An 11,929-nucleotide genomic window follows, 5' to 3' on the forward strand; every position below is an offset into this window, starting at 1 on the left:
AAAGATCACAACAGAACTAAAAACCCCTAGAAACTTGCTTACAAAACACCTAGTTGAACATCTTTCCTTTACAGATGAGCAACCTGACCAGAACGGAAAGGCCAAGTCCATCCCAGATCCAGGGCTCTGGTGCTACACTCCTGTCCTTGTCTCATGCTGACCAAAGGGCCTATTCTATGCCAGTCAGGGTCATGCTAACAGCCACAGGCAAAACCAGTTACTAAATCCAGTGTGCTGATACCTCCAGATAATGGAATATTATTCAGTGCTAAAAAGGAATGAACTATCAAGTCATGAAAAGACACGGAGGAACCATAAATGAGTATTACAAAGTTAAAAAAAAAGCTAACAAATCATGCTGTTTAATTTCAACTGTATGATATTCTGGAAAGATAAAACTGTGGACACAGTATCTATTCTTTATTCATTCTTAATGCTCTTCACAGAACATTCCCTTCTTATAATTGCTTCTAACTTGGTAGTATCAATCACTAAAGTGGTAGGCAATCTCACAACTTGCCTTTTTACTTCTCAGAAAGGGTCCCAATCTTTCTATCAATTGATTGCACAGGATGAAGGAGGATCCATGTCTCCAGGACACTTATGATATTCTAAGATTTATTTTTATTCTCTGAGTATGGTGATATTTAAAGCAATATTTCTATGTCTATTAGCAAATGAGAGAAATCTGGGGTAATAAATGGGGCTCAAGTTTTCATGATACTGTCTCAAGTCAGTTAAGTACCTTCCCTTACTCAACAAAATTCCTGTATGTGAGCTGGTCCAAAGAGGGGCCTACGTTAACCAACCCCTCCTTTCATCTTTTTTGCCTTACTTCTTAAGCCTGACATTGTCAGTACTATTTTCAACAGCAAGCAGGACTTACTGCCCTCAACTAAACTATTAAAAACCACATCATAGTAAATCAAAGGCCACCTACACACTAGCTATATTTTGTATGGGGGCATCTGTATCAGTTATTTCCTCTACCACATCAAATCCCTCAATACAAAGCTTTAAAGTACGGCAAGAAAGAAGTTTTTTTCCCAATGTTTTTCATCTTGTGCACCAATACCAAACCATCTTCATTTCGGGTAGCCCCCTGCTTAAAAGACCACTGATGTGTCAAAACAAAATAACAGCTGAAATTATAGTTTGTTTCTGGTTTAGTTCAGTCATTTGATGGTCCACAAATATTTATTAAGTATTATTGTATACTAATGAATTTGTTTGATCTTGTTCTTGTTTCCTGGGAGGGCGCCTCTAAACTCTTGGGATTTCCAAGTCATAAAAGTGACTCTTATTCATGGTGGGCCCCTTAGGACCGCTCTTCAGTTTATACTAATAAGGTGACTCATAGTGGGTCCCTAGACACAGTTTCAAGAGCAGGGATGAACATGCCCCCAGTGTGGGTAAGACCAATTGTACAATCAGGAAGTTGAGGTGTTGAACTGAATGTTGTCATGCCTGACCTCCTAATCTCGCGGAAGGATAAGGAGGCTAGAGACTGTAATGAAATCTCAATAAAAACTCTGGGCACTCAAAGCTTGGGTGAACTTCCCTGGTTGGTGATACACATTGATTTGTCAGGAAAGTCAGGTATGCTAAGGACACAGAAGTTTCTTCATCTCTGGTACCCTCTCAGGCCTCAATATATGCATGTTTTCATTTGGGTGGTCCTGATTTATATTCTTTATATCAGAACTGTAATATTTTAGCTCTTTCTTGAGTTCTGTGAATGATTCTAGCAAATTACTAAATCTGAAAGGTAGTGGAAATCCCCAATTCGTAGCCAGATGGTCAGGAGTGTAGGTGGCCTGTGGACCCCCGAGCTTGCAGCTGGTGTCTGAAGTGAGAATAGTCTTGTGGAAAACTATGCCTTTAATCTGTGAAGTCTGTGATGACTCTGGGTAGTGAGCATTAGAAATGCACTGTAAGCACCCCCTCAAAAAGTCTCAGGCCCTGAACCAGACACTTAGCTATACATAATAATAGACATGGCTCCTGCCCGTACGGCACTTACAACAAGTAGGAGAGAAAAAAGTAAAACACACAATCACAAATCAGAATACCTCCATTTCAGGAAACAATTTAATATGCTCCAACATGAAGCTATTTGTGGGAAGTCATTTAATAGCAACTAAATCTGATCACTTGAGTAGTTGCTTGACAAGGAGAAAGCAGCAACTTAAGAATCCATGGATGACTGAGCTTCATGTCTGAAGAACTGCTGAATGTATAGAACTGTATGCTGCTAAGCCATATCAGTCGTGTCTGACTCTGTGCGACCCCACAGACAGCAGGCCACTAGGCTCCTCTGTCCCTGGGATTCTCCAGGCAAGAACACTTGAGTGGGTTGCCATTTCCTTCTCCAATAGAACTGTATAGAATGAATCAATTTCCAGGGTTTTTCCTATCTGATAATAGAGCTGAAAGGGCAAGGGGTACCTGTAACCTGCAAAAGCAATACCACTTCTGAGCAGTTGTTTTTAACACCCACCCCCAGCCCCATCTGTAATAAGAAACATTTGGTTCCTTCACCTAACAGGAATTGGGCAGGAACTGAAAGGAATGCCAGATGTTTATACCTAAGGTTTTGAATTCAGACCTCTCCAGACATGGGATTTAGAGTGCCAGTAGTAAGTCAGAAAAAAATTTCTTTACTATTTTTTTAAATTGCTGGTCTACTGAAATTAGCAAATTACCACATAACAAGTTAAAGTCAACAGGAAAAACATTACCATGCATGCTGTGCTCCAAATGTCAGCAGGGGTATTATAGCCAGATCCTATCAAAACTTCCAAGGAGCGATACTGCCTTGTTTGAATATCTTCGGTGAAATGTTTGTGCTGAGTAAATGAAGGAAACAGTATTTTAAAATTCATTTATTCTAAAAAGTAACAAGTCATAATTGCTTAATAACGGAGATTAAGATAAATTCACCAAAGTTTTCCCTAAACCAAAGTTCTCGTGTGGCTCATTTCTTAAGTATCATTTTTATGCTATTGGCTTTAAATAGCACTTTTCTTTACATGCCATCTGCTCTAAATTATTTCTGCAAACATGAGCCTGAACTTACATATGGATAACACAGGTTAGGCAATAACAAATTGTTTTTTAAGAAATGGAAAACTATCACCCCAAACAAAAGTTGTTTGTTTGTCTAAAATACTTTGCATTTCAACATATAAATGTTCCCAATTTAGGTTCCATTCAAACTTTTCCTTGCTGTGTTCTCATCATGAGAAAATAAAAGATGTAGGTTTCAAGTTTTAAGAGCCTTACAAACACCACCCAAAGACTTCTTGCCTTCAGTCTCGTTTTGCTACCTCACCCCTCCAAAAATACAAAACATTTATCTTGGGGACCATGTTAACCACTATGGAGATGCAATGATCAAAACAACCAGTTTCTTTAACACATGTATGGGGAAAAGGGAAAACATCTAAAAATAAAGAAAACAGCAATTTGTGAAGCGCAGAATTTAGGCAGAGTAAGCTTCAGGCAGAAAACCAACACTGAGAGGAGCTCCAAAGGGAACAAGTTTGACCAGAAGTACTTCAGGTAGAGGGGACATCACAAAGGCATGGAAAGACATTTGCAAAAGCCAAACACAGCTAACTGCTAGGTTGAAGAGTTCAGATTTCATCTGGCGACAAAAGAACACCACAGCATGTTAGGAAACAGGAGAGCGTCCTGTAAGAATACTGACAGGACCTCTGAGAACACCATTCCGGTAATCTTCTTTTTTATGGCCAGATTTAGGCTTAGTAATGAACATCTGAACAATGGCTGTGAAAACAGGAGAGAGAAGAGTTAAAACCAAGGACATTCACAGGAAGAATAAGCACAATTTAAAAATTCAATGGCTAGAAGTGGGAGACAGGAAGAAGAGTCAAAAGGAACTCTGTGGTAGAAGTTGTCAACAAAAAATGGGTGGAAAGCCTTAGAGAGGGATGTGGTTTTACAAGAAAACAATGGGTTCAGATACTGAGTTTGAAGTGGAAATGTACTACAGGTGATACACTTAGAAAAGCGGACATGCTGTTTTCAAGGGAGCTGTCTCTACTCATGGTGCCTTACTACTGCCTTACAAAGACTCTGTAAAGGATAAATGAGGCCAAGAGTCATCAAAAGAAGTTGAACTGGAAACACACACATCCACTTATTCCTGAAACTCCACTTCTGTAGAGAATCCAGTGTTCAATTTTTAAAGAATAAACTTGACAGGGACTTCCCTGTAGGTTGCAGTTAAGACATGTGCTCCCAATGCAGGGGGCCTGGTCAGGGAACTAGATCCCACATGCTGCAACTAAGACTCGGCACATTCAAATAAATAAATACATTTTAAAAAATAAATAAAGAATAAACTGACAAAGACCGAGAATGGCAAAGAAGTCACAGCAATACAGTTTAGGAGCTGGAAAGCAGAGAGATCATTATTAAATGTCTTAATGGATCCAAGGAAGCTGAATAATAAGCCACTAGTGAAAGCTGAGAAGCACAGTGATAAACACCACAGTATTCCTCCTCCCAAGGATTTCGAGGTATCAGGTTATTTCTGGAAGTAGGCGGGTAAGTGGGATTGAACAAATGAACACTGCTTTAGAACACCTTTTAAAGAAACAGAGCTCAGAACACAGGCATGATGCAGTGTAACAGCCCTTCCCTGACCCAACACAGAGGTTTTGTCTGAAGCAGGTAAAACAGCTCCTGGAGGATGCTCGGCATGGTTGAGGGGAGAGTACTATTCTGAATACAGGGCAATTAAGTGACTATATGTAATTGTATGCTGAACCCCCAGTTTTCTAGCTTAACTCAGTTTTCAAAACACTAGCAGTCAGGCATTTACTCTCTGGTTAAGAGATTTGAGGAAGACTTAAATTTTCTGTGGGAAACATGACCAATCTAAGACCTTGACATCTGAGGATGAAATGAAACAGCTCAGACAGATCATTTTATAGTGAGTAATTCAACAAGATCCACCAGGCACAAAGCTTCTAAACAGCTTTCTGGCACTCCATTCAAATGGTCAGTCAGTCTTTTGTTTAATGACCCTAAACAAAAAAAGCAAGGAAGACACCATATAAAGAAGAAAATGGAAAAATAATATCCTCTCAGAGATAATCATGGAACCAAGGAACTCTTAAAAAGTAAGAATATAATAAGAGAAATAAGAAAATATAAGGCTTAAAAGCACAAGCTGAGAAATCTCCTGGAAAAGGAAGTGTTAGAAAATAGAAGAGATATGTAAGAAAATTAGAGAACCTGAATAAAATCTAACATTTGAATAATGAGGTACCAGAGCTAGAAAAGAAGAGAATTAGAGAAAAAAAAAAATAAAAAAATCAAGAAACAAAACCAAAGAACCAGCGTTTCAATACTGACAGCACACACTGGGTTCTTAGCTAATGGATGAAAATAGATGGCATGAGGCACATGGCTGTTAAATGATCCCACAGACTTCCTCAGGGGAAAAGATTTCATACAAAGGTCCAAAAATCAGAATGACTCTAGACTTTCAGCAGCAATGACAAGAAACTAGAAAAACATGAAGCAATGACAAACATTCTGAGGGAAAATGATTTTCATCCTAGAATTTTACATGCGGTCAACTGAGTATAAAAACAGAATGAAGACATTATTAGCTATGCAAGGATGCTCACTACTTTAGGAAGCCACTAAAAGCTGTACATATTTCAAACAAAAACCATGATGGAGTAAACCAGGAAAGAAGATCAGAGAGACACAAAATGTATATATAGAGAGAATTAACAATAATCTCGAGGATGACTACGAAAGGAAATCTCAAATGGCAGTGACGCAGCAGATGAACCAAAGAGATGAACACAGATTAGAAGACAAGTTCCAGGATAGAGCTCTTTAGGAAGAAAAAGTTGACCAATACCCAAGGTATCCATGTGTATTAAAGTGTATGTATTCAAAGCAATGGGTCAAAGTATGGGGTGGAATTAAATGATAAAAGTTAAAAACAACAACAACAAAACGCGTAAATAAATGAAGCAACAGTGTTAGGCAAAAAGAGAAAAGGAATCATAACACAATATATACTTAGTTTAGCTGAAGATAGCATCAGAGTCCTAATAATAGAAACATGAAATTATTTAGCCCAAAGTCATATTAAATTGACAAGATAGGGGATAGATATAATGGCAGGTAAGTCCTATTGGAAAGGAAGAAATAGCTAAAACTGAAAAGAATTGGAAGCAATATACCTAAGTTATTTATTAACAATAATGAAGGTAAATACCATTATGCAGGGAGTGAAAAACTGGCAAAGGAAGGGCACAGATTTTTGAACTAAAATCTATGTAAGTGACCCTAAGCTATATATGTATGTGCGTAAGTGATGAGCGAAAAGTATAATATTTTAAAAAACCAAGCTCTTTGAAAATAATATAAAATTCCATTAGAGAATGCCAGATGCTGCTGTGCTTAAGAGACCGGCAAGATGTGGGGTCAGACCAGGACCTGGCAGGACAGGCGCCACGTGTAGTCACCACCGTGCTAGTGCCCAGGTCAAGCCTGCGCCCACACAAAGTCACTTTAGCATAGAGACTCATTAAAAAAAAGAAATGTATGCGAGAACTAAAGAAAATAGATTAATTCTGTGTAGAAAAATGACAGGAAAGACAACCCAAATAAGGCAAAGTATGCCAAATGCACAAGACAGGTGTGACAGAAGGCGTTCCAAACACAAAGGCAAAGGAACTTGAAATGACGTAAGCAGAAAACTGACAGACGTTTGAAGTTTATACCACATGATTTTTGTTAGAGTCAATGTTTTCCTCTATAATTGCTTTAAATACTTAATAAGCAGCTCCTATATACCAGGTACTGTTCTAAGCACTATAGATACAGCAATGAATGAAAAAAAATCTCTGATGTGATGGGACATACATGATAGCGAAAGGGATATTAAACAAATATGTAGAATCAGATTGGGTTAAGTGCCGTGGAGAAAGAAAACTTAGGGGAGAGGGTGAGAGGAAAAAAAAGGAAATACGTGAGTGAATATAAAAGGTGTGTGGGTGTAAAGAGTAGTGGTTTATGTTAGGCAGGTGTTCAGGCAAAGATCCCCCTGGTAAGATGCCATCTGAACAGGAACTTGAAGAAAATCTACTCTTTTTGAAACTAAGTTTTTTGCTTCATGTGGTGGTATGTGGGCCACAGTAAGGATCTTCTATTCATTCTAAAGGAAGCCACCACAAAGTTTTGAGAATATCTGACATGCATTTAAAAGGATCACTCTGATAGTTGTGTTGAGAACAGTAAGAGGAAAGGACAACGAAGAGAAGTGAGGAGCCACTGTAGTCATGCAGGTAAAAATATGGTGGCCTGGTGAGATAATTCCAATTACCTAAAAAGCTTTTCCATATTCCTATCAGTTAGTGCTAAGTACTGACTTGATGTTTACTAAAATGTTACCACAATATTCTGGAATCAATACTGAAATTGAGATCCTACTTGGTTATGAACCATTAGATACAGAATGTCATGTGAAATAGGGAATGTGAAATATAAAAATGAACAGGATCTATTAAAGTGGATTTCACCTCAATAGTCTCCAGCATCCCTGTTTATAAAGCATATGGCTCTTTGAATAGTACTGTTTATTGTGCAACTCTTTGTAGATTTTTAAAAAGATATTCATTAAAAATAACACAAAAGCACTAACTTGGTAAACAACAGTATTAATAAGATACTATATATCAAAACCCCCCTTTAAAAAAAGCACTCAACTTCTGACTTAGCAATGTCATGTCTGGGCATGTTCTAGGTCAACTACAGAAGACTCATGAGCAAAGACTGTTCATCACAAAGAACTGTCAAGAATATGTGAAGGTTGTAGTATATTAGCAAGTATCACATAAAACTGAATTTGATATAAATTTGTGGTTGACAAAGGCTCCAAAATATACTAAGTGAATTAAAAGGTTACAATTAATACGTTGGTTAGATGCTGATTTAAAAAACAGAAGGGAAAGTCTGAACGTGGGCATTTGGACTATGAATGTCAATGAGGATACAGATAAAACCAGCCAAGAGTGGATATCACTGAATGTCGGTGACAGGTACCTTGTGCAGGGGCAGGAGGGGACTGTTTCAGCATACCATTCTCTCTACTCATGCAAAGGTTAAGAGAAAGTTAAAATGGTCACTGGCAATCTAGGTTGAGAACTGCAGATGTTTTCTTCTTTTCGCACGACGAAGTCCAAATTCTTATTTATCCCCAGTCTCTTCAAAACACTGAGACAAGCTTAACTTACCACCCAACAGGCATTTCCAAGATCAGCGATCTTCACTTGGAGCTTTTCTGCATTTTTTGGCTCAAGGGGGTTAACAAGAAAATTTCCAGCAGTGGATTTTCCTATAGACAACAGGTATCATCAATAAGACTGTTCAATGAACAGAGAAATATCCAAAGGTTAACAAAACTCTGTGAGGTAACACACCCAGGCCCCCAACTGGCCACCTATTAATACATTTTCTAAGACTGAAAACAAGTAAAAGCAACACCTCAAGTTTCCAGAAATAAAACCTCTGCCTTCAAAGCGACAAGTAAAAACGCTGTGTGTTCACTATATGACCAATAAAGATCAAACTGAACTACACATCTATACACTGAAGGTAACTCGGATACCTGCTGTAAAGCTGTATTTATGACAACAAAGGTATACTTTTATTTTAGAAACTCATGAAAAATTTTTTTCTATGTGGTAATTAAAAAAAAATTGTATAGTTGATTTACAACATATTAGTTTCAGTATACAACACAGCAACTCAGCATTTTTATAGATTACATTCCATTTAAAGTCACCACAAATAATGCTGTATTTCCCTGGACTGTAAAATATATCCCTTAGCCTGTCTATTTTATTATACATAGTAGCTTGTTCTTCTCAGTCCCCACCTCCATCTTTCCTTCCCCTTCTCTCTCTTCTCATTTGTATGTATACCTGCAAGTCAATTTCTGTTTTGCTCATTTATTTTTTGGGTTCCACATGTAAGTGATAACATACATTATTTGTCTTTGTCTGATGTATTAGAAATTCATGAATATCTTATGGAGGAAAGGAGTAATGGGAAACTACCTTTGTTGTCTAGTGGTCCATTATGTTCTTGCTCTTGTTCATCTTCACAGGGTATCTCTGCCCGAATGCTTTCTTGAAGTTGGCTGATGTCCTGTTCACTGAATGACTGGTCTACGTTTGATGAAGACTGGCACATCATGGTATCGGACACCTCAGAGGTTACAGGTGTACAAGAGTCTGTTTCTTGAGATGTGCTGCTGTCTCCATTTTGGGAACTTAGTAAACTAGGTTCCTGCTTCAAATTTTGGATATCACAGTCATTAGCATTACGTAGATCCTCTTTAAGCCTCAATGTTTCTTTATTACTGTTCTCAGTAAAATTAATGATTTCAATTACTCCATTGCAATTAATTTCTGCTGCACCACCCTCTATACCACGTCCTGTAAGTGTCTGATCCTGGTGAATGGTACTTGACTCTTCTAAGGAACAAACAGACAAAAAGGATGCACATGTATGCGTATGCATGAAAGCAAAAAAAAAAATCTCTCCATAAGATTAGAACATTTTCCAGAACTTATACAGAGTGACATAAAAACATGATTGCACATCGAAAGCCTACTCATGGAAGGACAAAGATCTTCTAATTCTTACCCAATTGCTAAAAAAGGTCTATGTTGCATTTCCTGAGAAAACTTAGAAATTACATTTGAATATTACCTCCCTAACATTTATGACAAGTTCTATATTCTTACTGTGTAAGGACACCCCCAGAGATGCTGTGTACGCATGAAACCACTACATTATATAACAATGATAAATTAAAGTTTGCTATAAAGTAATTTGTGATGCTCTATTTATACCAAGTTTTTCTTGGGTCATTTTATTAGGTGGGTTCTCTTTCAAAGGTCTTTCAACAGGCCTCTCTGATTCTTCTTGCTGGTTTGGTCTTTTTTGCCCGGGGCCCGACTCTTTCTCCATTTCCTCAATCTCCTGCATTCGCTTCTCTAGTAATTCTGCCTGGCGCTTCTGCTTCTTCTTCAATTTCTTCTTCTTATTCTTTGACATTTTGTCAGCCTGGGCAGAGATTACAAACAGATAAAGCCTTCAGGTGGCTAATCCATTACCCCTAGTTGGAGATAACTATTAATTTTAATTACTTCCTGATTAAATTCCACTATTTCCCTAACACAACACTTAAGTTTTTCATTAACCAAAAAAATGCAGATACTCTTATGAAACCAAATTAAAACAAAATACACAACAAATCTTGGTCCTCAGAACAGTCTGTGGGGCTGGTTCACGCTCAAACATGCTCAAATTTATGGAGGCCTCACCAGTACAAACTTGCTGAAGACACACAGGAATTTACTGGAGAAAATTACAGAAGCGCAGGAACATTTTTTCTTTGTTTTCTAAACTCTAAATAAACTGTGATCCATAAGAGAAGAACCCCTGCCCATTGCCCATAGATCAGAATTAAATGTAGAAACACCTTATACTTACTGGTTTAGGTTGGGGTGCGGTACTGACTGAAAAGAAAAGAAAACCAAGTCAGAATCTTGGCATTCAGCAGGCAATATAAACTAAGATACCCTATCAGAATGAAGTCTTTTTTGTACAGTGTGTTAAGCAACTGTGAGAAACAACATTAAAAAAAATAATAACATTTAAAGAACAATGCATAGAAAAGGTGACCCATTAAAATAAATTTAAATAAACTCTTCTCCAAATAGCATCAGTACATGCAAAGAACCAAGTGCCCGTTTCTGATTTATACTATTGTTTAGTCACTGTCGTGTTTGACTCTTTTGTGACCCCATGGACTGCAGCCCACCAGGCTCCTCTGTCTATGGGATTTCCCAGGCAAAAATATTGGGGTGGGTTGCCATTTCCTTCTCTGGTGGATCTTCCCGACCCAGAGAATGAACCTGCCTCTCCTTCACTGGCAAGCGGATTCTTCACCACTGATCCACAGGATAGCCCAATTCACACTATTAATGTTGCTAAAATCCCCTTCCCATGTAGCGCTTAGAATGGAATATGATAGGCAACAACCATCTCATCTCTTACCTAAGGCTAGTTCCTCTTGGCACTTGTCAGTTTTAAAAGGAAAGTGGTATCAACAGTTACGGTAATTTATTACATAGTATGTTATAGATATTAATTTAGTTTAGCTGGAAGGTAGACTCTTCAGTCCTCCTTAAAAAAAATATTTTTTTAAATTGTGGTAAAATAAACTCATAAATATGGAAAACTCAGCAGTGGCCACAGGACTGGAAAAGGTCAGTTTTCATTCCAATTCCAAAGAAAGGCAATGCCAAAGAATGCTCAAACTACCACACAATTGCACTCATCTCACATGCTAGTAAAGTAATGATCAAGATTCTCCAAGCCAGGCTTTAGCAATACGTGAACTGCGAACTTCCAGATGTTCAAGCTGGTTTTAGAAAAGGCAGAGGAACCAGAGATCAAATGGTCAACATCCAATGGATCATGGAAAAAGCAAGAGAGTTCCAGAAAAATATCTATTTCTGCTTTATTAACTATGCCAAAGCCTTTGACTGTGTGGATCACAATAAACTGTGGAAAATTTTGAAAGAGATGGGAATACCAGACCATCTGACCTGCCTCTTGAGAAATCTGTATGCAGGTCAGGAAGCAACAGTTAGAACTGGACAGGGAACAACAGACTGGTTCCGAACAGGAAAAGGAGTACGTCAAGGCTGTATATTGTCACCCTGCTTATTTAACTTATATGCAGAGTACATCATGAGAAACGCTGGGCTGGAAGAAGTACAAGCTGGAATCAAGATTGCAGGGAGAAATATCAATAACCTCAGATATGCAGATGACACCACCCTTATGGCAGAAA

The 11,929-nt window shown here is 38.0% G+C and overlaps 1 protein-coding gene across 2 annotated transcripts in view; it reads right to left on the reverse strand.

Annotated features, from left to right (window-relative positions):
* Positions 1-11,929, reverse strand: part of SRPK1 (SRSF protein kinase 1) — a 76,361-nt gene that overhangs the window by 9,037 nt on the left and 55,395 nt on the right. For both annotated transcript variants that reach the window (XM_010848649.1, XM_010848650.1), the window contains exons 9-13: positions 10,561-10,586; positions 9,918-10,131; positions 9,117-9,536; positions 8,292-8,392; positions 2,742-2,849 (exon numbers count right to left, since the gene is read on the reverse strand). In XM_010848649.1, the coding sequence (XP_010846951.1) occupies positions 2,742-2,849; positions 8,292-8,392; positions 9,117-9,536; positions 9,918-10,131; positions 10,561-10,586 (869 nt within the window). The remainder of the gene's footprint in view (positions 1-2,741; positions 2,850-8,291; positions 8,393-9,116; positions 9,537-9,917; positions 10,132-10,560; positions 10,587-11,929) is intronic.

The sequence above is a fragment of the Bison bison genome, unplaced genomic scaffold, assembly GCF_000754665.1.
Source record: "Bison bison bison isolate TAMUID 2011002044 unplaced genomic scaffold, Bison_UMD1.0 scf7180017864270, whole genome shotgun sequence".
NCBI lineage: Eukaryota > Metazoa > Chordata > Mammalia > Artiodactyla > Bovidae > Bison > Bison bison.